General features: G+C 41.0%; 1 protein-coding gene across 11 annotated transcripts in view; it reads left to right on the top strand.

Moving 5' to 3' along the window:
- Nucleotides 1-27,050, top strand: part of fryl (furry homolog, like) — a 101,247-nt gene that overhangs the window by 39,406 nt on the left and 34,791 nt on the right. For 7 of the 11 annotated variants that reach the window (XM_053242016.1, XM_053242012.1, XM_053242010.1 and 4 more), the window contains 29 exons: nucleotides 4,632-4,852; nucleotides 6,657-6,710; nucleotides 8,396-8,535; nucleotides 8,715-8,811; nucleotides 8,962-9,041; nucleotides 9,599-9,679; nucleotides 10,419-10,587; nucleotides 12,568-12,660; nucleotides 13,390-13,488; nucleotides 14,182-14,283; nucleotides 16,968-17,012; nucleotides 17,894-17,997; nucleotides 18,222-18,330; nucleotides 19,350-19,436; nucleotides 19,535-19,706; nucleotides 20,159-20,291; nucleotides 20,442-20,549; nucleotides 21,510-21,747; nucleotides 21,970-22,146; nucleotides 22,237-22,323; nucleotides 22,474-22,742; nucleotides 23,263-23,479; nucleotides 23,702-23,826; nucleotides 23,983-24,040; nucleotides 24,206-24,297; nucleotides 25,835-26,007; nucleotides 26,177-26,337; nucleotides 26,565-26,675; nucleotides 26,819-26,973. In XM_053242016.1, coding sequence (XP_053097991.1) covers nucleotides 4,733-4,852; nucleotides 6,657-6,710; nucleotides 8,396-8,535; nucleotides 8,715-8,811; nucleotides 8,962-9,041; nucleotides 9,599-9,679; nucleotides 10,419-10,587; nucleotides 12,568-12,660; nucleotides 13,390-13,488; nucleotides 14,182-14,283; nucleotides 16,968-17,012; nucleotides 17,894-17,997; nucleotides 18,222-18,330; nucleotides 19,350-19,436; nucleotides 19,535-19,706; nucleotides 20,159-20,291; nucleotides 20,442-20,549; nucleotides 21,510-21,747; nucleotides 21,970-22,146; nucleotides 22,237-22,323; nucleotides 22,474-22,742; nucleotides 23,263-23,479; nucleotides 23,702-23,826; nucleotides 23,983-24,040; nucleotides 24,206-24,297; nucleotides 25,835-26,007; nucleotides 26,177-26,337; nucleotides 26,565-26,675; nucleotides 26,819-26,973 — 3,656 coding nt within the window. In that variant the 5' untranslated portion in view covers nucleotides 4,632-4,732. The remainder of the gene's footprint in view (nucleotides 1-4,631; nucleotides 4,853-6,656; nucleotides 6,711-8,395; nucleotides 8,536-8,714; nucleotides 8,812-8,961; nucleotides 9,042-9,598; nucleotides 9,680-10,418; nucleotides 10,588-12,567; nucleotides 12,661-13,389; nucleotides 13,489-14,181; nucleotides 14,284-16,967; nucleotides 17,013-17,893; nucleotides 17,998-18,221; nucleotides 18,331-19,349; nucleotides 19,437-19,534; nucleotides 19,707-20,158; nucleotides 20,292-20,441; nucleotides 20,550-21,509; nucleotides 21,748-21,969; nucleotides 22,147-22,236; nucleotides 22,324-22,473; nucleotides 22,743-23,262; nucleotides 23,480-23,701; nucleotides 23,827-23,982; nucleotides 24,041-24,205; nucleotides 24,298-25,834; nucleotides 26,008-26,176; nucleotides 26,338-26,564; nucleotides 26,676-26,818; nucleotides 26,974-27,050) is intronic. The other 4 variants (XM_034313720.2, XM_053242013.1, XM_053242015.1 and 1 more) reach the window with 1 other exon arrangement.

Below are 27,050 nucleotides of genomic sequence, written 5' to 3'. Positions count from 1 at the left end.
TTTTAAACCAGGTTATCATACTATGCAAGTTTCAAACCATACTTTGAGATAACTTAAAAAAAAAATCAAATCTTAATCCTGGAGAATCTTTAGGATTGAAAATATTATGTAAGTAAAATTTCACCGTATTGAGGCTTTTCCTAGGATGTGATCCAATTTAATTTGAAATAAAAATAGTTTTTAGTTCTGCTCCTTTGTTTGTTAATAGTGTTTTAGCCTGTACGGTGTTATAATGATGTTAGTCAGGTGTAAAGGTGAAAATGAAACTCCAGCTGATGTGCTATCGTTACTGTCCGTACCGCATCATGGCATATTGGTGCTTTGTTTAGTTTTGTGCCACTTGACACAAAAAAAAAAAAAAAAAAAAAAATCAGATTACCTGAACATCACCTGAACAGCTCTCTGGAATACGGTTCTTTTTATTCTGCATTTGAGTGCTTTCGCTTTAAAACACCTTCACCGCTCAAATAGAAAGCACATTACATGCATATAGCAAGTGCATTAAGATGATTGCTTCGATTTGCTGTAAGGAAATAGTCTTGACCTAAAAACAAATCTGGAACTTTTATAATTTACAGTACGTTTTGTGTGTGTGTGTGTGTGTGTGTGTGTGTGTGTGTGTGTGTGTAACCTGTACATAAGTTCAGAGCTGAGCAGAATGATCACGTTAATAAAGCACTCATGTCCCTTTCATACAGAGAACAAAAGTGTGCATGATTTCACCGTCTCTGATTCGGAGTCTGCTTTTAAATAGCTGACTGTAACGTGAGATGATAATGGGACTGGTGTGTGTGTGTGTGTGTGTGTGTGTGTGTGTGTGTGTGTGTGTGCAGTGTACTCTAGGATGCTGTATTCATTCTAGAGGTGACTGTCTGTTACTCCTGCTCTCACAGACACTCTTGACCAGTTATTCTTCTTCATTTTCCTTCAGACCTTCACAAGGCATTCATCGGGCCGCGATATTTTCTAATGAAAGTCGCTGTTGTCTAAGCACAATGCTGTACTTTCTCCCCAAAAACCTAAGTTATAGCAGTTCTAGTTATTGCCCAATAGGCTTGTGTGTCTCCAGAACTAACAGGAAATCATCCAGAACTAACAGGAGAATGAGCACTTCAATCATTTTAGGTTTTTGATGTAATAATGTTATTAGCTGTGCAGCCGGAAACTGCGTCAATCGCAAATATTTTTAGATGTAGTTCAGTTACAAATCTCAAATTTTGTAAAGTTTTATAAAGTTTTTTAGCATCTGTAGTGAAACAAAAACAAATCCAGCATATTTAGTTCCTGTCTAATGATTATCACTGTTAACATGACCTGTAAAGTGTTAGATCGAATTCTTCATCTTTTTTTTTTTTTTTTCTCTTTTGGCTGAAAACTGAATGAAAGAACCGTTATAGAACATTTTCTGTCAACCTTTTTTCACTGGCATCCCAAATGAATAGTTACGTGATGTTTAATATATACTTATCTAATGTTAGCTAAGTTGAATATATACATTAATGAAGTTAGAACTTTACCTGGACAGAAAGCGAGCGAGCCCGTATGATTCGAGAGCCCGTGTGATGAGGTGGAAGGGGGCGGGGCTTCCAGGAAATATCAGCTAATATCAGAGAGTTCAAAATGTCTGCACAAATCATTCCATGTTATTGAGGAGAGTGTGACTGGTCCTGTGGCGTGTGTTTGAGCGGTGACTCGTCCTAGTGTACGCCGATGTGACATTGCGGTCTGGTAATGTAACACAATCAGAATAAACATCACTGGATATTGTGTAGGGACACTAATATCGTTATACCGCACAAGCCTATAGCCCAGTACTGTACAACTCTACATCTCTGAAAATATCTCTCATCACACGACAGGTAACGGCTCAGGGAGCGGCAGGAAAGACTCCAGGTGCGTGTAGACTTGATCAACATCAGTACATAAGCTTACGGTGATTTGCATGTTTGATACCTATCTCTGTTTCAATCAAGAGCTTCATGAATCAAGAGCTTCATGAATCAAGAGCTTCATGAGTCGCAACACAGGAAAAGCACTTTATCATATGTATCCTGGTTTTGTTGTTGTTTTGGCTCGTAATAAGATTAGTGGTGTGCTTTTTCGCATTTTAAAATCCATCAGTTTGTAGAAAGAGAGTCGTTACATGATCCGGTATTACAGTTACTAATAAATCAGTAATGAACTATTTCCAGTGAGTATTTTTGGAGTCTCTTGTTCTTCTGTGACTGATTCTCAGGTGGTGTTATTTTTGCGCTTTCTAGGTTTTACAATGACATTGTTATCCACGTATAGTGAATAGGAAACAATGTACATTACAAACATTTTCTTTGATTTAAATTGAAAGCGTCAGTTTTTATCCTGCACGGATCTCTTATTTTCTCTCTCGCAGTCAGGCAGTGTTGTGTCGGGTCAGCAGATTGATTACATTAAAACACAGAATAACAAATTCTTTTTTTTTTTTTTATCACTGTATGTTCAGATGAGTGGAGAAAAGTCCAGGGTATTTATAACATATTTTTTGTCTTCAGAACGTGTCAGTCATCCGTCCCCGTGCTTCGCTCCGGGAGACATTCGCTTGGTTGCTCAGTGCTGAGCATAATAGAGTTAAAATATAGAGAGAGCGCACCGGTCCTGTCAAGTCAAGTGGCTTTTATTGTCATTTCAACCATATACAGCTAGTACACAGTGAAATGAAACAACGTTCCTCCAGGACCAAGGTGCTACATCAAACAGCACAGAACTACACATTTCTGCATAAAGTGCACGTGCATGTGATCGCATTCGTTTGTGAAGAGCCTGCTCCATTACCGAAGTGAGATCATCTGCACTTGTGAAGTGACCGATAGCAACGGATCACAAAGACTGGCACAGACCACATCATAAACAGCCCAGGAGATCCACTTCTGGCTAAAAATGGCACCTTGTGTTTGACCAGATTGTGGATTTTATACAGTCGATCATATTTTTTGGAGAACCGGACTCGAACGGGACTCTGACCGCCGTGTCTGACCTCGGTGCACTCTCCTGCGCTAGTGCTCTCACCTCACCCTCACTGTAAACAATTCTCAGCAGGAGCTACAACCTCTAGTGCTAGTCTAAACCTGCTATAATGTATATAGACAAATAGAGCAAAAAAAAAAATGTATATACGAGTGTACGATTTTTATGTAGCGTGTGTCTATTTAATGAATACTAAAAGAGGTTATTGTTTCTTGTTTTGGACGCCATTTTGGTATCTCCACGATGAAAGAAACTGTGTAATAGACAACTGCACTAGTGTGCTGTCTCTGTATTCTGTATTTTAAACTGTAGACAACAAGCGAATGTTTCACATCAGATTCACAACAGCAGGAAAAGACAGTTAATAGACCATTAATCACAGTCAGGTTTTCACCTGTAGCAGTGTGCTAGTCTCGAGTGAGTAAGGCCGTGTGTTAACATTCCTCTGAGTGACCAGTCAGACTTGTGTCACATCTGTGCACTGATGAAACGCAAGCAATGTTTGTGTTCTTCTGTGTGTGTGTGTGTGTGTGTGTGTGTGTATATGTGTGTGTTTAACATTTGTTGCTGGGTGTGATCCTTCAGCTTTCCTCTTCTGAAAAACTCATAAAGCTTTATAAGTCTTTCTTTAGCCTCCTCTCATTGTTTTCTAGGCACTTTTTTTTTTTTTGAACTTATCGCAACTTTCCCAGCAACCTAGGGCAGAGGAGGACAGGGATTTCCTCAACCAGGGGAGCACTAGACACGTGACTCGCATTCTCTCGCTTGAGCTTGTGCTCTGTACACACACACACACACACACACACACACACACACACACACAGACACCTAACTCCCAGCATTGTAAGACCTTGATGAAAAGTTCTCATGTTGTAAATTAAATATATAATTAATGGGATTTAAAACCATATCATTTTTTTTCCTGTCATAAACTTGAATTTCAGCTCAGAAGGATATTGTATTTTATATAACAATAGGTGCAGCAGAAGCACAGAAAACTCAGCGAGAATTAAAAAACAAAACAGCCGAGACGAAGTTGCACACGGAGCGAGGTGCTGCGCTACTCTGTGTGTGGGTGCAGCTGTGGTGTTTTGGGAAGCAGGACCTGTAGAACCGCCTCATTAGAACGGTTCTAGAGCGCCGTGATTGACTGACAGGGTGCTCCACCTATTTTATGTGTAGGCTTTTCGTTTAAAAAGCAGGAGATGACGCTTGCCTGGAATGTCGTTCAGAGAGAAAGGTGTTTTTCACCTATTTCCGTGGAAGCAAACAAGTCGGAACGGCTCTTATATCAAACATGTACAAACACACACACACACACACACACACACACACACACACACACACACACACTGATGTATTGGCGTAAGGAGAAATGTGGTGTGCGGGAAGTGACAAGCTGCGTCGTGTGTTTTTATATCCAGGGATATCTGACCGTCTTGAGTGTGCGTAGATATTCAGCTGGTCTCCATGAGGAGAGGTTTTATTTAAACACTGAAAGTGTCATAATGTTTCCTTCTGATTACTGGAGTGAAGGATACGGTTGAGCGTAGCTGTAGGCGTGTCCTTAAATACGGAGCTGATCTGAGCCTGTTCTCTGTCTGTGTGTCTCTGTGTGTGTGTGTGTCCAGCCTCTGTCCCAGTGAGCAGCAGCAGCAGCAGCGCGAGTAGACGCCACACGGCTCTGTCCGTTCCACTCAGCTGGGAGAAGCGCAGCGTTCACGCCGCAGCCATGTCCAGCATCACCATCGACCCCGAGCTCAAGCCCGGGGAGTTCGTCATCAAGAGCCTTTTCGCCGAGTTCGCCGTCCTCGCCGAAAAGAAGATCGAGGTGGTCATGGCTGAACCGCTGGTCAGTACCACTGAGACATAAAACAAAAATAAAGAAATGGATAAATTCCAAACACATTGCTGTGACAGTGATCACACATCCTTTTTTTTACGTTGCCGTAATGAACCAATGAAAAAAAAAAAAAAATTCAGGTGACAGTCATCAAAGGAAGATCCGAGGAAGAAAATAAATTGCTAGAGTTAGACATGCTTGTGTTCACGTTTGCTGAAGACAAAGATATTTATATATTATATATATATTGCAAAAATGTACAAACTGATAACTGAACAAATGTGAAAATTGGTTGTTTGAGTTACATGTTACATGCCAGGCTTCATCTTAGCTATTAGCAGATTAGCAGTGGAAGCTAACTGTACTAGCCACAGACACTCTCCAGAGACACCAATAATCTCTGCTACTTCTTTCTTTCAAGCTCTAGTTTTCTTCGTAAGGTCTCTGTACACATTTAATAAGAGCTTATATGTGACAGGATATTATGAAACCAAGTGGAGCAGTACACAGGGACTAATTGCAGGCAGGAACTAAAGTCGTGAGTGCGGAGGAATTGAAAAAATGTTGTTCCTCCGCAAGCTGTATGATTGTTTCTTCGAATCATTTGAGCAAGTCATTTGGATTTGTCGCTTAACCAGGTCATCTCTAATTTGCATAAAGTTGAGAAAATCTCAGCTCGCTTGTCGTGCTGTCACTGAAATCGCGGCTCCGCGTCACGCACGTACCAGAAAACGAAGTGTCGTCTGACGCTTTGTCGCTCGCTAGTGTGAACGCTCCTTTAGACTGAACAGAAGTCAGATTTTGTTACAGCTTTATTTGTAAATATATAAATATAAGAAAGTTAGTGAAGTTTTATTTGAAGGGTACCTACATGGCTGTAATGTGGCTGTAATGTTGCTAAAACTGTATTATGGCATCCACTTCTTATTTATGAAGCACATATTCCTTCCATATGAATGATTTTAATTCTCTCAAACTGTTAAAATTTTCATCAAATACATTTATGAGACTTTTACGAACCATTTTTTGTGCTTTTTCCAACTTACTGTTGTTACTAACAGCACATTATTGAATGTGCTGTTAGTGAAAACAAGCTAATAGCTTCAAAGTTGTTGTTCTACGTAAAGACAAAGTTGCATAAAGCCTCCAATATCGTCTTATGCGTTTTGACATAAGCTTTTCATCAGCATTGCTTTATAAAATATTTATCATGCTGATGAATGTGTCATAAAGACTCTGTGTAAGATCTTTCAAATAAAGTGTTAACAAAAAATGTCCCATGCAGAGCGTGCTTTTTTTGGTTTTTTTTAATTTTTGTTTTTTTAGCATTTAATATCTTATAACATGTAGGCTTTAATTTTCATTATTTTTAATTATTATTAAGTATTTTCTGTTCCTGTTTTGCGCAGACAGTTGATTTGTTTGATGTTTTCCTTTCGTATCAGTTATCGTTTCTGTGCTGAAAAGTCTGTACTGATGCTGATGCTCAGATCTAGCAAAAAAAAAAAAAAAAAAGTCAGTTAATGAACAGTTTTTGCTGCAGGCAGTTTATTATCAGCATCTGAGGACTGGACTGCACACATGACATGTACTTGTGTTGATTGTAAACAAGCAGCTATTTTACAGTAAGCTTCTACTCTCAGCTGGTTGCTTATAAATGCATACATTTCTGCAGATTGCTGTTAAATGCTGGTTTCATTGTTCTGTTTTTGTGTTTTGCTCAGCTGCTAGGATTTTCTTGCTAGGCAACTCTGGTTTGTATTTTGAATGTCAGAAAACCTTCCCTATGACTAATGATCCATTTCCTGTCCAGGAGAAGCCTTTATCCAGATCTCTGCAGAGAGGGGAAGATGCGCAGTTTGATCAGGTGAGACGTTAAATAGAAGCAGTAGATGTGCTGTGTGCGCGTCTTGGACCCGGGAATCGCTGCGTCATCCTCAGCAATATATCACTGCAGGGTGTTGGAGTGTGTCGGCCAAATGCAAGCAGGGCAGAGGGAGCAGTTACATAACTCTTCTCAGCAGCATCCATCACTTCACCACACAGTCATTCATACTCACACTCACGCTGGGGTTGAGACGATTTACAGTAGTATCAGGAATCGCAGATAGATTCCAGCTGTCGTGATGGCCTTCATGTTGTATCGTGATATGCGTTTCCTTTTCGCCTAGTTTGCATCGTATACACACCTTAATGTTGCCTGAGTTCGGTGCAGAGCAGCAAAACATCTTTCTCTCTCTCTCTCTCTTTTTTTTTTTGCTGTAATGACGTAACGTTGCGTATATCAGGCCACGCCCACCTTGGCCCCGAGCATCGCTGCAGCAGGACAGCAGAGCCTCCACCCCTCCAGAGCCACGGTGCGATATTTAAAGCAGATGCTTATGGGATACTGGATATTGTGGCACTGTAATACCATGTAGAGACGATTAAATAGTTATATCATGTAAGCCTACTGAAACTAACCCCCCCCCCTCCATTTTCATGTGACATCACAAAAATGTGTGTTTCTTCGCTGTCCATTATTTCGATTCCCTACACAAACGCAACATTTCTGTGCGAAGACTGCAGCCCTGTGTAGTAAATATACCAGTTTGTGCTGTATATATGGCTAAGATATATAATATATATAAGTTAAGATTGGTCAAGGTCGGGAAAGTTATTACGAATCAGGGCCACGTGACTTGGATATAATCTGAAGAAAAGCGTAGGTTAATCGTACGTCAATCACAGCCAAGGAGAAGCGGGATTGAATTGTCTGTTCAAGCCGTTTTGCTCTTTAGTGTGTGTTTTTTTGTTTTTTTTACTCTCATGACAAAGTAAAATGTAATACGAATTTTAATTGCGCAGTCATTTCTGAGCTCCCGATCCTCGATTACATTACCTCACCCAGCTTAAGGTTTAACTGTTTAACTCATTCATCGTGACACCTCCATAGGTATGGTGGATTAATCAGACTTTTGAGATGAGATGTACAACCTAATTACAAATTCTCAACAATATTAACAAACAGTGGAGATCTTCCAGGAGTGATCTTGCTGCTAAAGTACGTGCATGTCCTGCAGATTGAATGTAGGACATGTCTATTAGTAATTCATGTTGTGTGTTTAACAAATTGGAAAGATTTTTAAAAAGAAGTTAAATGAAATATTTAGAATTTCAGGGGAAAAGGCCTATCTATATGACAGGACCGATCCATTAGGTATTTGGCTGCGTCGTCACAAACAAGTTGCATTGTGGGTAATTACATAGATCACATTGACGTGAGTGAAAACAATGGATCGTAATTAGAGAAATCATCTTGTAAAGCCTTTGTGCAGTCTAAATGCAGTTGTAGTAAAAAAAAAAAACGTTGTGTTTCTCCCCAAAAAAGGACCTAAAAGAGGAAATGTACTGCATTTATTCCAGGTTAGGTTTAATGGTTTAGTGGGTTATTTTGCTTCATTAGTATGTGAGTTGGTGTAAGACCTAACCAGTGCAGTAGTATGTACTGTGTGCTGACGTTGTGTGTTGACGTTGTGTGTTGACGTTGTGTGTTGACGTTGTGTGTTGTAGTTAATAAGCTCTATGAGCTCGATAGCGGAACACTGTTTGCCCTCGCTGCTGCGCACACTGTTCGACTGGTACAGGAGGCAGAGCGGCACCGAGGATGAGTCCTACGAATACAGACCCAGATCCAGCACCAAGTCCAAAGGGTAAAAACACACACACACACACACACACACACACACACACACACACTAATCTAATACAGGCATATTTTCCATTTTACTCAGTATTTGTGGTTCATTTTGTGCTTTTAGTGTATTAAGTTGAATCATTTCAGTGGATTTCACAATTTTAACCTAGTGATTTTTTTTTTTTTCTCCTCCAGGGACGAGCAGCATCGGGATAAAGACTACCTACTGGAGAGGAGGGACTTAGCCATAGACTTCATTTTTTGTTTAGTTTTAGTCGAGGTTTTGAAACAGGTGAGATGTGTATACATGTGTGTGTGTGTATATATGTGTGTGTTGTAAGGAGTTTGCTTTAGGTTTGCCATCACCTTTACACCTTTATCAGACCCCAGATGAGCCTTCTGCTATTATGGTTGGTGATGACACTGTTTTTGTCCTGCTTAGATTCCTCTTCATCCTGTACCAGATGCATTAGTACACGAGGTCCTTAACCTGGCCTTTAAGCACTTTAAACACAAAGAGGGGTAAGTAGTGCACATGTATCCACACACTCACCACACACGTCCCAAATTCCAGCTTTCTTCTGGTATGTGTTAACCTGCTTGCGTGTGTCGTAAAGCTAGTTTTGTTTCTAAAGTAAATGAGTTTATCATAAGTGTCACTCCACTTAAAACACGGAACAGTAATGCTAGATAAGCTTTACTGATTCCAAAAACCGCGTTTGACTTTCCTCGGAAGTGGGCAGCCGGAGCTCGTAATGATGTCAGTTTTAGTGCCATAGAGTTAACAAGCGAATGTGTCTGTATGTAGATTGATCTAAAGCAAATATTTGTACATAGAGTATAACTCATTTAAAGCGGAGATGTACTAGTTTGTTTCCTGCTGACGTTGCGAGCAGCCATGTTGCTCTGAGTTTAGGAGACCATCCCGAGTTCTCAAATAGGAATTCTGAGTTGTTCATTTTCTTTGTTTTTACCTGGTCAGCGGTCAGGAATTGCAAGTTACGACCTCTATGCGAGTGCAGCAAAAGACAACGTGCATCATAGAAGGTGTGTATCTAATTTGTTGCGTTGTGTTACAGGTACTCTGGCCCCAACACTGGTAACGTGCACATCATTGCAGATCTGTACGCCGAGGTCATCGGAGTCCTCACTCAGTCCAAGTGAGTCAGGATTTCTGCCCAACTTTTCTTTCTCTTTAGTGTCTGTAAGATTGTTTCTGGAATCTGTAAGACTAAGATCTGTCAAGACAAAGGTGAAATGTTTCTAAAAAAAAAAAAAAAAAAAGATTGTTGTCTTCTCAGTGCAGGGCTGCTTATGTGCTTTAATTAAAACAGTCTGTGTTTTATGCAAATGCCGGCTCTAATGCCTCCATTTATGCCCAGGGCACATTCAGATGAGCTGGATTGACTGACTGTGAAGGACAAACAAAACCTTTAGGCTTTGCACTACCCTTAGTTTCTCACAACATCCGAGCAGCAAACGCATAGCTAAGTACGGGGCATTCTGAGCAGCTCCAGACACATTTACCACTGCCATAATTCACCCTCAACACATGCTAAATCTCCAGCACACTTACACAAAGCACCCAGTAATCTAATTTTACTTAGTGCTGCAATAGTAGTAATAAAAAGTGATTTACTGTACGAGTGCTCCATGCCTTTTTGCCTAGAACTACTTAATCTTATAATGTGTATAGCACATTGTGTAGAAATAATGAAATTGCTTGTAGCCTGTTGTCTGAATCTGAGTGTGTGGGAGTCTGTTGAATTTAGGCCACTCTGTAGTGTCGTCTTTACTTAGCAGTGAAAGTCGCAACTCAACCGCTTGTACACGTGCAGGAATGAATATCTTGGCATAAACATCTGTAATTTGGTGTTGTGGATGTGTGTCTTTGTGCAGGTTTCAGGCAGTGCGCAAGAAGTTCATCACAGAGCTAAAAGAGCTGCGGCAGAAAGAGCAGAGTCCTCACGTGGTGCAGAGCATCATCAGCCTCATCATGGGCATGAAGTTCTTCAGAGTCAAAATGTATCCTGTGGAAGACTTCGAGGCTTCCTTCCAGTTTATGCAGGTTGGCGCACACACACACACACACACACACACAAGGACCGATATGTGCACAGGTACTTGAATACCTGTTTAACTGTTGTGATGTGCCAGTATTCTAATACTTACGTCATTATTCTATGAGAAAAATAAAAGAGAAACCATTTTGCTGAGAGTAAAAAAAAATGGTGTACAACTTTAAAAACCTTCTTAACCAACAGTGGACACAAATCAGGGACCTTAGGTTCGTAGGCAAAATCAGAAGTGATGCTGTGTTATATTTAGTAAATATAATGTGTAAATATGGAAAAATAATTAAAGACAGTCTTCCTCCCTTTACAATATTCGGCTATTAAAATCTGGCAGAAGGAACATCCGTAACATTTAATCTAGTGCACGGATTCCCAAACTAGGGGTCGTGACTAAGAGAGAAACTCAGTGTCCTTTATTTTGTTTGTTTTATTCATTTCATTTACAAATTAATATTCGAAATATAGCTCTGACTGTGAAAACGGATTTTGTATTCTGAAATATTACTTGGCATCACATTCGGTTAAGCCACATTTAAATGACGAGTGTGTGTGCTATTTTTGTTGTTGTTTTTTTAATCACTATTCTGACACACAGCATTAGTGTAAGAATTCAAACAGACACAATTCACCATCTGTCTACCTCCGCTAAACAAACTAGTGTTTCTATTGTACTATTCTAGACCATTATTTAATACTAACACTAACCGGTTTTGCTATTACATTTATTGTTTGAATTTTAAAAACTTGTCATCTTGCCTTTAAACCTACTGAAAGTCTGTTTTGTGTACCGGTCTGAATTTTCTAGATTAGTAAATCCTTTTGAATGTAAGGTCAGAGTTTTCGATCTGAGTCGCAGCTCATGACAACAATCACGACGACGGCAGAAAGTTTTAAAAAGAAAGTTTTAAAAGAGTCCTTTGGTTTTAGGCGCTTAACGTTACAATAGTCCTAAACTGTAAATCTGGAATTTTAAAAAAATGTAGGATTGGGGTCGTTTGCCCAAAACATTCAGGAACCCCTGAGATACTGAGAAGCAGCTTTTCTCCACTATGCGTGCATCTCCAAGTGGTTTTCTTTTTTTTTTTTTTTTGTATACACTATATGGCCAAAAGTTTATGGACACCTGACCATCACACCCATATATGATTTTTCTCCAAACTGTTCCCACAAACCTGGAAGCACACAATTGTGTACGATGTCGTTGGATGCTGTAGCTTTACAGTTTCCCTTCACTGGAACTAAGAGGCCGAAACCTGTTCCAGCATGACGATGCCCCTGTGCACAAAGCGAGCTCCATGAAGACATGGTGTGTGAAGGTTGGAGTGGAAGAACTCGAGTGTCCTGCACAGAGTCCTGACCTCAACCCCACTGAACACCTTTGGGATGAACTGGAACACCGACTGAACCCCAGACCTCCTCACCAACATCAGTATCTGATCTCACTAATGCTCTTGTAGCTGAATGAACACAAATCCCCACAGCCACGCTCCAACATCTAGTGGAAAGCTTCCCAGAAGAGTGGAGCTTATTATAAGAGCAAAGGCAGAATAAATCTGGAATGAGATTTCAACAAGCAGATAACAGCAACAGTGTGATGGTCAGGTGTCCACATACTTTTGCCCATAATTTGTGTGTGTGTCTCGGCTGAACTGTTGTGTGTATCTCATATGCAGTACTTTTCCTTGCTGTCATAAACCTGTTTGAGTAACTGTGAGAATATCCAGCCTGTGCCAGAAGCTGAGTGCAGAGTAATGCCTGTATGTATTAAGTTGCAGTAAAAATCTGCACTCAGTATGTGTTACGGTTAATAAGCTCTCCAATTCTGAACATTTTACTGAGCTTATTTTTTACAATTGTTCAGTTGCAGGGCTATCCCTTCCTGTGAATACCAGATACTGACTGATATCATGTTGATACCCCAGTGATTTTTTTTTAATCTTTATAAATGATATGTATTTTATTTGTTTATGCAGGAATGTGCTCAGTATTTTCTTGAGGTAAAAGACAAGGATATAAAGCATGCTCTGGCTGGCTTGTTTGTGGAGATCCTCATCCCTGTAGCTGCTGTAAGTACCTCACTGCCCATTTGCTTCATGCTTACTCGTGTAGGGAAGTGTGTATGATCCTGAGAACCACCAGGCCGCATGCTTTAGACTCAATGCTGTCTATTTAAAACGTTTTTTGGGAGTTGCATTCCAAAGAGGAACCACAAAATTTGACTTATGTATCCCAGATGCAAATATGCAGCCTTATCTTCGAGTTAGAGCCTCATCCTTACTCCTCATCATACCGATTGCGCAGTCTGCAACCTAGCGCTGAACTTTTCACAATGTAGTGGTGCTTTGAGGAGCTAATTAGGCTTAACAGACTAAAGGAGAATTAGACTTTCAGCTCTGTCATTTTCAATGTGGCCCTGAATGGAAGAGAACGATGACTAAATTCTTTGTCAGATGCAGCGCTGGAAGGCTGTTTACTTGGATTCTTTAATAAGATCACTAACAGAATGCTTGGTTTAAACTTTTGAATTCAAATCCTGATAGTCTGTGTTTGTGAAGCTTATGCTGTGTGTACAAGTGTATTTAGCTCTTTGTTAGGGCCAAAACTGACCAAATGTCCTCACAAAAATATGTTGTTTTACATGTTTATTTGCAAAAAAAAAAAAAGCTTTCTTTTTTTTGTTAGTCCTTTAGGTTAGGGGTTTGGTTTGGGTGTAGGCATAGCATTTATATTAGTTACAGTAATCATTGTGTCAGTGGAACAACCTCACACAGGTGTGGGTGTGTGTGTGTTTTAAGGCTGTGAAGAATGAGGTGAACGTGCCCTGCCTGAAGAACTTTGTGGAGATGCTCTACCAGACTACTTTCGACCTCAGCTCCAGGAAGAAGCACTCATTGGTAAATGCATCTCTCATGCATCACCTCTCTCTCATTCTGGCTTGATGCACTACATGCACTGCCTCGTAATTGTTCATTTATAAACAGAGACATTCCTCTTTCAAAAAATTGCACTAAATGGCTCCTGAGTGGCGCAACACGAAAGCGTTAGCATTGTCCTCTGGGAGATTGTGAGTTTGAATCCCGATGATTCTACAGCCATTTAAGGCCAGGAGGCTAGAGAGCAAAATTGGCTGTGCAGTCTGGGTGTGAGCGATCACTAGACAATGGTGGGTTCCTGTGAGTTTGAAAAGATGGAGGTTGGCTTTACGTCTCAGAGGAAGCTCATGCTTTCCCCACCCTCCCTGGTTGGTAGCTGTCGTGTGATAGTTGGCTAGTGGGTAAGAATTGGCAAGACCAAATTGGGGTGAACATTGCACTAAATTCAAGAATAGCATTTGATTTTGAAGATTGCATTAAGCGCAGTCAGACCCAGAATGAAAAATACTACAGGTTGGAACATATGCGATAGAAAAGGATGGAATGATTTCAGAAAAGGCGCTGGCTTGAGAAACAATACCACCACCATGTTGGTGTTTTTCTCTCCGAGATTGCTCTTTGGACTACCTTTAGACTAGAGATTGATGATAACTTAATTTTACCCCCACTAACTGAGTATATCCTCTCTCTCTCTCTCTCTCTCTCTCTCTGTAGGCACTGTATCCTCTGGTCACATGTTTGCTGTGTGTCAGTCAAAAGCAATTTTTCCTCAATAACTGGCACATCTTCCTGCAGAACTGCCTCTCACACCTAAAGGTACAACATAACCACTACAGTAAAACTCCTGTGTGCTAGTTTTCACTCAGTCATATTCTCAGGTTAACATCGCATAATGTTTCAAAACTTAAACACAGTCTCAAAGGTTTATCTAGTTTTATTGGTTCACTGCAAAAAATGATGGCTATCTAGTATTTTATATTATAAGATTAAGAACAAAACAAATATATGTTTATTAAACCCATATCTAGACATGTCTTACTAACTTCAAGCTTATAGACATTTTTTCTTCTAATTGTAGACATTTATTTTTTTAGAAAGAAGTTAATTCATCTATCTGTCTGCCAGCATAGCTTGAAATGAGTTAAAACGTCTAAGGCTGAGTAATCTTATATTTGATTTGTAATGATCTTACAATAAGAAATATTAAATAAGTTTGGCCATATTCCAGATATTTTCACTTGCTAAAATATAATTTTTTGCTGTATTAATATTATAGGGCTTTCTGAACTCCTAATGGTTGCCCTGGAATGTTACCTCTAATAGTGACGGAAGGTTTTACGACATTATTTTGATTATTTTTCTGTTAGCAGCTACTTCAAATGTGTAATATAGCATCAGTTTCGCAATATAATCAGACATTTTGTGTAGGAACTCAGCATTTTAACATCGACATACGGTGCTACGAGTTACTACTTAAAAAAAACACAAAAAGGGAATTCTTCTTTTTCTCTCCTCCAAATAAAAACTGCAGATGAGCCAATCAGCACGTGAATCTGGAATGATTGACACTTGCGGCTGGCCCTCTTGTGTTTTAATTAAAGTGTAGAAACGAGAAACTTTTACATGCACACTTTCATATTTATTGCTGGACGTAGCAGCTTTTTCCTGCAATAGGTAGAAAGACAGTAAACATTTCTGTCATGAACTTTTCTGCTTTCCTGAATGTCTACATCTTAACAAAAAAAACAAAACAAAACACACACACACACTGCAGCAGTCTTTTCCCATAAACCGCATATACACACAGATTGCAGTTTCTACCTTTATTATTGAGTTATTTGTGAGATTGTACTGCGTTTTTACCCTCCACTTCCACTCAGGACTACACAGTATTTCTCTTCAGGTCTGCGCAGGTTAATTTTAGTTATTGGCCCATTAGAAAGTGGAGTCCTGGGTTGTTTCATGTCTGCAGGGCAATAACAGTGTAGTGTTTAGTGTTTACTGCTTGTAAATGTTTAAAAGAATCAATTCCATTAATAATACATTACCGTAAGTACTTGTGTATCAATAATACTAACTCACCTTTTTTGTATCGATGCCTTAATTCATGTACGTGTTAATATAATGCGCATGTGTAGGTATGTGCACATGCTTGTGTGTGTGACCCAGAGCTGAAAATTGAGTAGGCTGCTTAATAGATATTTGATCCGTTATGAAGTGTCAGATCTTTTTCTTGCTTTTTTCCTCCTGGTGATGTAGTGCAGGAATTGATTTTTTTTCCCCCAATGATTCCCTGATTTTAAAGTTGATGTTGTGATCATGTGCTTGTAATTCAGTGTGATTTTCCCATTTGATTCTTGGTGATTCCCTGGGATTTACTGGTTTCAATTAGCATTTAATCCGAGCTTTTCAGCTTTGCTTCCGTTGTATGAGGCGTCTTCTGTCGCTCCTGTAATCCAAACTTTCTGATCCAATCTGACTGTTTCTTATTTTGTGCATGAAATCAATCTGTAGATTCAATGTTTAAAGCAGGGTTGTCATCAGTGGTGGGTAGAAGCTTCTGTAGCCCACTGGCTTGTGATTTGGAGGCTCAATGTGGGGTTCATTTCTTCCTGATTGATCCATGATCTCTCCCCGTTCAGTTCTGCTTTTTACTACAGCTATTCTTACACCGTTCCCCTCTACGTCTACGACTCCCCCACCCTGCCTTTGAAATCGCTTTGCCTGCTTCTAGTCACCCCATTTATCATCTTTCTTTCCAGCTGTTTATAACTAATCAGAGTGCTCCTTTAGCAATAACACTACTCTCACTGCTACAGCGTCTACTCTTATACTACAATCCATTGTACTCAGAAAATTCCAAGTCGATTTTCCCAAATTCCGATCTAAAAATGTTCGTGTGTCGGCTCGGGAAAACATGGTACGTGAATTTTTTTTCTCCACAATTAGCAAGGAGAAAGTATATAATCTTGTAAAATTTGTCACAAATCACAGTTACGTTACAAATCTAGACTTACATTTCCGTAACACAAAAGCTACACGTAAAGTAAAATCAAGTTTTATCAAGTAGAAACTGATGCAAAGAGAAATCATTTCCTGTTCACTGTGTGTGCCGCCATGTTTTTGTGATGTCCCGACTGGGAATTTCGAGCTGAATGACTGTTCTAGTGCACGTTTCCCGTTCCATGCCGAGTACAGTGGATTGCAGCATTAATATTTCTCCATTATTTTTGCATCTTGCCATGGTTTATTATAGCAGAATGTCTTCCAAACTCCCTGTACAAGACTCTCACAAACCACTGTGCATGTTATTAGTGGTTAGGTGTATATTTGGTTTGTGTGGGTTCATGTTTGCTCTCTCTAGTTCTTACTATCATCTTTTGTTCTTTTTTAACATGCATGTTTTCCTTCCACTTATCAAACTCCCCACCCCATCTTTGTCTGTCTTTCTTTTTTTCCTCCATTTTTTTTTTCCCCCTTTCACAATTCACTTGCTCCAGATGCCATCAAACAACAGCATCCGTAAGCAGATTGAGACTCTCCAGGTGAGTGGTGACTGACTGTCAGGGGAGCTGATCTTGTTTCTAGGAGGTCTTCTGATTGGCCTTGTCTTCTACGTGGGTTTATTTGACTCATGGATCATTGTGCTTTGACCCCTTGCAACTTACTAGCAGCTTAGACATTTGAGCTTCTTCTAGCAGGTGTTTGCTCGTGGATTTGAGTAGAAAAGCAGTGAGCTGTTGTTAATATTTGATAGAGGTGCCGACTGTCACTGTAAAGCTTAGTTTATGTGATCGGCTACGTAAAGTTCGACAAGTTAACGGGGAAAAAAAAACAAAAAACGAGATGTATACATATAAAGCATTTAGGAACGCCACCAAGTTCCCCACAAACACACAAGCTCACTCATGGTGTCCCTGTCACTGCTTATGTGCTATGAAATGTTTAGAGAAAAGTGGTTCAGTGGACCTCACTTGTAGTCATGCTACCTGTGTATGTCTTTGCAGCTGCACTGATGATAATCATTTGGTCTGTTTTTAGAAGTTGTGCTTAAGTACTTGTGGGTGTTTGTAACGGACCTGGAGTGTAGGAGTTGTTTAGTGCATGTTGGACAAACTGTAATGTGTTAATCAAAGGCTTATTTGCAGGGGTTTTATAAATTCTTTGAATTTTAAAGAATCATCACTTCCTCAGGATCAATAGAGTTGTGTTAAAATCATCAACGTTCTTGCCTTGTTAAATTATATTAATGAAGCTGATTCTCCACTGTAACAGGAATCTGAATCATCAATGCATGCACTGACAAGTAGTTTGATTTCATTAATTCAGATAAGAAATTTGATTTGATCTATGATATATGCACGATATTTTCATAAATCTGAGATCTTATGCTCTATAAAGGTTACATGGATTCTTATGTTTTTAGAACAAAGATCCCAAAATGTCTCGTGTAGCACTGGAGTCCCTCTACAGGCTGCTGTGGGTTTACATCATCAGAATCAAGTGCGAGAGCAACACCACCACACAGAGGTAACACGGCCACGTCCTGCAAAAATGCTAACACGCAAAGACCAACAGAACCAGACAAACTTATTAGCTTCTCCACAAAACTATCTGTAGATGTTTGAGATAAACCTAAAATACTAAATCCTTGAGCTGCATGACCACATGAGCATGCTCTTCATTTAGTGACTCTTACAGAATAGTTAAACAGTGTGCAAAGACCACAAAGCCCTTCTCTCTTTCTCTTCTAGTCGCCTCCTCAGTATTGTTTCAGCACTTTTCCCCAAGGGCTCCCGCAGTGTGGTACCCAGGGACACACCACTTAACATCTTTGTCAAGATCATTCAGTTCATTGCTCAGGTAAGCTTGGAAAGACAAAAGTCACATCAATTCATTCTTAACATTCAGTCAGTTCTCACTCGTTTAAACTCCCCTTGCACTAGTATTCAGACATTCTCGCCGTGTGTGTGTGTGTGTGTGTGTGTGTGTGTGTGTGTGTGTGTGTGTGTGTGTGTGTGTGTATGTGCATGTTTTGGAGAAGTGGCCTATAGGGACCACTGAGAGGAGAACTTCTATTTATTTGGCTTCGGAGTTTCAAAACATGTTAACCAAAATCATGAAAAGGGAATTCAGCTGCAGTTTTCTTCCACAACATGGCAAAGTGAAATGGTATATTTGGGCTCGTGGTGCTTTAGTTTTATCCTTCGGGAATTTGTGAGAGAGAGGAAAAGTAAAGGAATTTCATTCAGGAGGTGGTGACTGTTGCAGCCAAAGTTTGTGGTCATCCTGAGATGTTCTGTGTTGTGTCACAATTGTAAGAGGAAGAAATCGTGTGTTAAGCAGTTAGGGCAGATGACTCATGCACATTCTGATCGAGCTAACAAGTTAAACGAAAGGTCAGTTTCAACAGGACAGTTTTGGGTGTAGAAAATAAGGCTTATTATGTGGACATGTGTTGTATTTTTAAAGCTCTGTATGTCCTTATTGGGGGGGGGCAATAGTGGTTAGGACTGGTGTCTTAGTGGTTAGGACTGGTGTCTCGCACCTCCGGGGTTTGAATCCCTCCTCCACCCCGTGTGCGCAGAGTTTGCAGGGTTTCCCCCGGGTACTCCGGTTTCCTCCCCCAGTCGAAAGACACGTTGTAGGGTGATTGGCATTTCCAAATTGCCCGTAGTGAGTGAATGGCTGTGTGTGTGTGTGTGTGTGTGTGTGTGTGTGTGCGCGCAATTGGGCTGGCACCCTGTCCCCCGCCTTGTGCCCCGAGTTCCCTGACTCCCCGCAACGCCGTGTAGGATAAACAGTACAGAAAAATGCATGGATGGATGTCCTTACTGATCAATTATTGACATTTTGTCTTATGTGCCATCTGTACTATACAGGAAAGGCTGGACTTTGCCATGAAAGAAATCATCTATGACCTGCTCTGTGTTGGCAAGTCTCACAAGACCTTCACCATCAACCCAGAGGTATGAGGACACACACACACACACACACACACACAGCATAAAACCATTATTATTTTACCTCCCCTTCATCTCACACCTCTTCCCTCTGGCTCTCTCAGAGGATGAATATTGGTTTACGGGCATTCCTGGTGATAGCAGACAGCCTCCAGCAGAAAGACGGCGAGCCACCTATGCCCACCACCGGTGCCATCCTGCCCTCGGGTAACACCTTACGGGTCAAAAAAATCTTCCTCAACACCACCCTCACCGATGAGGAGGCAAAGGTCATCGGTAAGAGATCATGCCTTTCCTGCTTAGCCTTTTTATTTGGCTATGAGGAAGGGTTTGTGTTCAGATATTATCCTAAAAAAAAAAAAAGAATACCTTGGTTTGTGTGCTAGCTGTGTCATGCTTTCTGAATGATCAGTTTTTCCCTTTTTTATGAACATGGCATTGTAAGAGTGTTTTTGTTTTGTCTGTATTCAACAGATTTATTTATTTTTTTATCTCAGCTCATTGTTTTATACTTGAAAGCATTTCTCAGACATTGGCCACAGCTAAAGGTTTTTTTTTGTGTCTCAGTGCTGAATATATTGTCCGACTGCCTCATGGTATGTTGGGAATTATGTGAGAACTATGAGAATTCAAAACACAAAAAGGATCTTTTGTTCTGTTTAATGTATGTTTGTGTGTCTTTGTGTGTGTGTGTGTGTGTGTGTGTGCGTGTGTTTGCGTGCATGCAGGAATGTCTCTGTACTACCCTCAGGTGAGAAAGGCTTTAGATAACATCCTCAGGCACCTGGATAAAGAGGTGGGCCGCTCCATGAGCATGACCAGCGTGCAGATGTCCAATAAAGAGCCAGAGGACATGATCACGTGAGTGCTCTCTGTCTGTCTCATGCATTTTATTGATTGGGTTTATATCTGTGCAGTTCAAATGAGCACTACATTACAGTTACAACTGGAATGCAGTCGCATGCACAATATACAATGTGTTAAACACTATGCACGTATTTCTTGTCATAGTGGAGAGAGGAAGCCGAAGATCGATCTCTTCCGGACATGTGTAGCCGCCATCCCCAGACTGATCCCCGATGGCATGAGCAGACAAGACCTAATTGAGCTCCTGGCCAGGTAATGACCTGCCACTTCAAACCTCTGCGCTCTCTTGAAAAAACAGAAGTGGTTCGTAGGATTAAACCCCAGGTTGGGAAACCTGTGACTTTCAGGCCATGAACTATGAGCCGAGCTGAATAAAAAAAGAATTTCAAATTTTTTCTGTTCCCCAATTCGGTTCTGATTCTCTACAGTTCCTTGTACATTTCTGTGTACGTTCCTGTGTACGTACATATTTTGAATTATAAATTCTTTTTTTTGGATACTTCTTTGTAACGCCGCATAACACACACCCAATTTTCTCTCATTTGTAAGATGAAGTGAAACTGACTGTCTAAAATTTGTAGAGTGATACACGTTGACAGAAGTAGGGTTTTGGGTATGTGTGTGTGTGTGTGTGTGTGTGTGTGTGTGTGTGTTGGTTGTGGGGGTCAAAAGGTCAAAAAGTCATTTATTATTGAAATCATTACAGATAAGCCATGAATTACTTAAATATACCAAGTTTCATCTCCGTGGCATGTGTGCTTTGTGAGTTTTAAGGGAAAGGTTTTTCAAAAAAGGGGGCGTGGCATGTCACAAAGGACCTCTGGGCAAAATTTTAAAATGGCTGCTATTTCAGAATGAGTGAGAGTGGACTCAAAACATTTGCGGGTTTTTATTCCCAAACTTGTACTAACAGATGGTGAAAAAAAAATCAGCAAAATCCATGGTGTGGTTCCACTCTTTGGTTGATTTGACGTGGAATCACCTTTCCTTTCTTAAAAATGTGAGAAATTCAACAAATTTACTATAAAAACCTCAAGCAAACTTTCAGCAAGCTGAAAACGTTTGGTCTCTGGACTATAGATTGTTAAGATCATTGTGTTCATGTTTAATTGGTCAGGTTTGAATTTACTCCTGATATATTTTCCCAAGTCTCTAATTCTCGTGAGTCAAAGAAAAGATACGTGAACACGTGTTCATGTGCATATCCTGCAGACTGACCATTCACATGGACGAGGAGCTGCGTGGCCTGGCGTTCACCACTCTGCAGGCGCTGATGGTGGATTTCTCCGACTGGAGGGAGGATGTGCTCTCGGGCTTTGTGTACTTCATCGTGAGGGAGGTGACGGACGTGCATCCCACGCTGCTGGACAACGCCGTCAAGATGCTGCTGCAGCTCATCATTCAGTGGAGACAAGCTGTACAGAGCAGCAACCGCAGCCAGGACGCACAGGTGTGTGTCTGTCCCTGCTCTCACTGTGGCTTTAAAAATGTACTATCATTTCATATGCAGAAATAAGTTTTTACAAAGGATTAACAGAAATCCAGCACAGTGAAATGTCAGTTATGTTTTGTGAGGGGATAGCTGTAAAAAGAAGTTCCAACACTGTTTCTTTGTGTGTGTGTGTGTGTGTGTGTGTGTGTGTGTGTGTGTGTGTGTGTGTGTGTATCTCAGGGCTCTAAGGGGAGTGGGTGTCTCCCTCTGGAGCGCTCTCCTGTCGTGGGTGTGCTGCACGTGGTGGAGGGTCTGGCTCTCGTGGTGCTGTGCAGCTGTAGGCCGGCCACACGCCGCCTTGCTGTCAACGTACTTAAAGAAGTGCGCGCACTCCACAACGCCCTGGGCATCGCCAAGGTAACCATTGCCATGACCACAAAGAGCATCCTTGTGTCTATATGTTTAATTATGGGAAATTGGAACAACGTGTTTTTCACTCTATTTCAGGGTGACGAGGAGTTGGCTGTAGATGTGATGGATAGGGTGAGCGCTTCAGTACTGGAGAGCTTCATCCATCTCACTGGTGCAGATCAGGTAGGAAGCGTGCACACACACACTCAAACAAACAAACGCACATACTTCATCCAGAAGATTTCTCCACATGACATGACATTCAGTACATCGTTTCTGTTACTCATCTCACGCAAATCTACCATCCTCATCGTTTCTCCTCTCTCTGTGCAGACCAGTCTGCTGTACTGTCCCAGTGGAATAGACCTACAGTCTCTGGCCGAGTGGAGCTCTTCTCCCATCAGCCACCAGTTTGACGTAGTCAGCCCGTCGCACATTTGGGTTTTTGCACATGTGACTCAGGGTCAGGACCCGTGGGTCATCAGCCTGTCCAGCTACCTACGCCAGGAGAACCTGCCCAAGCACTGCCCCACTGCGCTGAGCTACGCCTGGCATTTCGCCTCCACCCGGCTGCAGCTGCTCTCCCCACAAGTTGACATCAAGTAAGTAAAATGTCTGTCTGTTAGGTTATGGGGTACTGAGTGTTATTTCATTTTTATAAACTAAAGGCTGTCGTATGTATAAAAACGTCTTTATTTTGAAGTTATATGGTTGGTTTTTCAGGAGAAATGGTTTAATGTGTTTAAGTAAAGTAAAGTATTAAATTTGAGGATACCTGTAGACACCCTGTTTGAGCTTTGATTGTGTCTTTCTTATTATTTATTTTGTACACTCATACTCCCAAAATGTGTACTACATAAGACAACAGCCAGTACATTTCTGAGGGCAAGAGATAGTTTGGGGATTTTTCTGCACCTGAACTTCCTGAATCAGTTAATTAGCGGGTTAATAGGTGTGCAAGAGCAGAAAACCACCAAACTGTTCTAGAGTGAACTAGAGTTTTACACACCTGCTAAATATAAAAGCAGCTTGTGTTAGAGACAGTAGTTTTGTGTAGCAAATCTACGCCCCTCGTACTTTTTTCCCCTGACTTTTGCTTTTTTTCTTCTCACCCCACTCCAGTAGCCCGATCAATGCTAAGAAGATGAACAGCTTGAGCAGCAGCGACTCATACGTCGGCCTGTGGAGGAACTACCTGATCCTTTGTTGCAGCTCTACAACCTCCTCTTCATCCTCCTCTTCATCCTCTTCCTCGTCCTCAGCCACCGGCTCTGTCCGCTGTTCCCCTCCAGAGACGCTGGCGTCCACCCCGGACAGTGGATACAGCTACGAGTCAAAGGTCAGAGATTCACCACATTCCAAACTTTATCCCTAATATTTTCAATCACCATTGGGTGTCATGGTGTTCATCATAAATTGGGTTGTTAAACCCAATTTATTAAATGTTATTAAATGTTAAATTACCTGTTCGAGGTGAGAACAGTTACACTTGTGTCCTGTTATCTAGGCTCAGGATTATATGTGTATGTGTATGTGTGTGTGTGTGTGTGTGTGTGTGCAGATCATTGGCATTCCGTCCCCCTCTTCCTTGTTCAAGCATGTGGTTCCTATGATGCGCTCTGAGAGCATGGATATAACGGAGTCTCTTGTCCTGGGGCTTGGCCGGACCAACCCTGTCGCTTTCAGGTGTGTGTATATCTGTGTGTTCAGGTGTGCAGTATAACGCAGTATCTACTGTGATTTCACCTCATCGTTGCCTGTGTGTGTTCCCTGTGCTGCTGTAAATGTGTACCTGTGCATGATGTTAGTCACAGTAATGCTATGTTTTTGTCTGTCTATCAGAGAGCTCTTAGAGGAGCTGAACCCCATCATTAAAGAGGCTCTGGAGAGAAGGCCAGAGGTGAGCAGATTTTTTGTATTTTATCATTTGTCTAGTATGTAATGTATGTATTTTTCATGCCACAGTTCCTAAAGGTACACATGTATACGTAAAAGTTTTTTGAATAAGTACACTTGTGCAATTAGCTATTTTTGCCATTTTTTATCTTTTTCTCTTTTTATGTAGAATATGAAGCGGCGCCGGCGTCGTGACATCCTCAGAGTCCAGCTGGTCCGGATCTTTGAGTTGCTGGCTGACTCGGGAGTCGTCAGCCAGATGTACGGGACTTTCTCTTTATCGTCTTTATCTCATTTGTGCTCCAGAGCAGATGTACATTCAAATACATAATCATATGTGTTATATAGCAAGCGCTATGGTTTATTTTGATTATAAAGACACAGTTTATCATATAGTAGTTTATTTAACATATTATGCAGTGCTTAATTCGTATTTTTCTCAGGACTTTGGTTGAAAGAACAAAATGAGAGTTTTAAATCTGATTTTTTTTTTTAATCAGATTTATTTATTTATTTTTTATTTCAGAAAACTTTTTCAATGCACTTTTAAATGCACTCACTTCCAAAATCACTTCTGATTTTGCTATACACCAAAGACATGTGGCTTTGAGATAAAACGATGAATATGAGATGACAGATCAGAATTTCATTTCCTGGTAGTTACATCTAGATGTGTTAGACAACTTAGAACCATGGCACCTTTGGTGTTTTTAGGTGAGCAAAAGTGTAGGAACAGATAGTCTTAAAGTAAATAACATTTAATATTTGGTTGCGTATCCCTTGCTTAACAATAACTGGATCAAGCTGGCGGCCCACTGACGTCACCAAACTGTTGCGTTCTTCTATTGTGATGCTTGTAATGCAGCTTCTTTTAGTTGTTTGTCTTGGGGGGTTTTCTCCCTTCAGTCTCCTCTTCAGGAGGTGAAATGCTGCTCAATTGGGTTAAGGTCTGGTGATTGACTTGGCCAGTCTTCTATTTTTTTCCCCTGATGAAGTCCTTTGTTGTGTTGGCAGTGAGTTTTTTTTTTTTGTCTTGCTGAATGATGAAGTTCCTCACAGTTAGACTGGATGCATTTCTCTGTAAATTGGCAGACAGAATGTTTCTGAATTCATTCTGCTGCTACCATCATGAGTTATATTATCAATAAAGATTAGTGAGCCGTTCCAGAAACAGCCAGAGTAATTTGCATCTTGTTGTATGGCCTCTATATTTCTGCTCTCAAAGCCTTCTTCGAACCTTCATCCCTGCCCTGTGGAGGTTGTTGGTGATGTTTCTGAATGTCGTTTTTGGGTTTTTCTTCACAGCTCTCACAATGTTTCTGTGATCAGCTGCTGTTGTTTTTTTGGCCGACCTGTTTGATGTCTGGTTGTTAGTACGCCAGTGGTTTCTTTCTTTTTCAGGACATTCTAATGCTTGTGCAATGGCTCAGAGTAATTTTCCCTCTTCGCTCAGCTTCAGAATGGCTTGTTTTTCTCCCAAAGACAGCTCTCTGGTCTTCAGTTTGGTTTATCCTTTTTAACAACAAATATAGTCTTCACAGGCAAAACCCAGAGCTCAAACCAAGAGTAGACATTCAAAGCTATTAAATATTTAAACAGCAAGTAACACCTGTCAATCACATGTTCCAGTATTTTTAAGCACTTGAAAAATGGGTGGGTTCAGTGCTCCTTTTCCATTTAAAAATTTTGAAGACTATAGAGCTTGTTAGTTAGTTAGTTAGTTCTAAAGTTTATAGTCATTATATGTTGTGGCACTGGGCTTGACTGTGTGTTTCTCTGTGTGTCTGTGTGCATGCAGTGGGAGCGGGGGGCTGGATGGGGAGAGCCATTCTCTGAACAGTACCCTCTTAGAGTACGTAGATCTGACGCGGCAGCTCTTGGAGGCTGAGAATGACAAAGACTCAGACACACTCCGAGACATACGCTCGCACTTCAGCGCCCTGGTGGCCAACATAATCCAAAATGTCCCAGGTACGTACAAGCACACACACCAAATTATGCACTCATAACACTTTATACTGCAGTTTTTTCATTTGGATGCGCACGTTATGCTGTGTTGTTTCTGACAGTTTCATTCTTTTGAGGAAAAGCAATACATCTTTCCCTCTTTGCTTATGTAATTCATGTGTGTGTTCTCCAGTGCACCAGAGGAGGAGCATTTTCCCCCAGCAGTCTCTGAGACACAGTCTGTTCATGCTGTTCAGTCACTGGGCCGGACCCTTCAGCATCATGTTCACTCCTCTAGACCGCTACAGTGACCGGAACATGCAGATAAACAGACACCAGTACTGCGCTCTCAAAGTAAGAATACACACACAGATACACAATGCTGCAGCAATGCTGGTCTATGTGTACATCAACATAGACCAGTAACAGCTGATGCAGACCAACCCTCAGACACCAGTATCTGCTTGCCGATATGTACACAAACAGGTTTAAGCACCACCAATGTTTAACTGAAGACCTTCTAACACAACCACAGGTGCTGAAAGTATTTTGCTTTTTTAAGTTGCACCTGTTTCCTGCAGGCCATGTCTGCGGTTCTCTGTTGCGGCCCGGTGGCTGATAACGTCGGGCTTTCGTCTGATGGATACCTCTACAAATGGCTAGACAACATCCTGGACTCACAAGACCGCAAGGTAACCCACACACTCTTTATCAGGACTCGGAGTGAGTGATAGATACAGCCTGAAAAGAAGTTCTTTGATTTTTTTATTTTTTTTTATTTAATTCTTTAAAATTTTTGTTACAGACACAATGAATGTGTGGTCTGTGTTCGCAGGTTCACCAGCTGGGCTGTGAGGCCGTGATGTTGCTGTTAGAACTGAACCCAGACCAGAGCAATCTGATGTTCTGGGCAGTGGATCGCTGCTACACAGGCTCTCGCAGGGTCGCCACTGGCTGCTTCAGAGCCATCGCTAACGTCTTTCAGAACAGGTACAGCTCAGTCAACCTTTCTGTGTTTATATGATCAGTGCCTGTTTGTGAGTGTCCTCTGAGAATAGAGTGTGTAT

The sequence above is a fragment of the Pangasianodon hypophthalmus genome, chromosome 19 (genome assembly GCF_027358585.1).
Source record: "Pangasianodon hypophthalmus isolate fPanHyp1 chromosome 19, fPanHyp1.pri, whole genome shotgun sequence".
Lineage (NCBI taxonomy): Eukaryota > Metazoa > Chordata > Actinopteri > Siluriformes > Pangasiidae > Pangasianodon > Pangasianodon hypophthalmus.
This window is presented reverse-complemented; position numbering and strand designations above follow the sequence as displayed.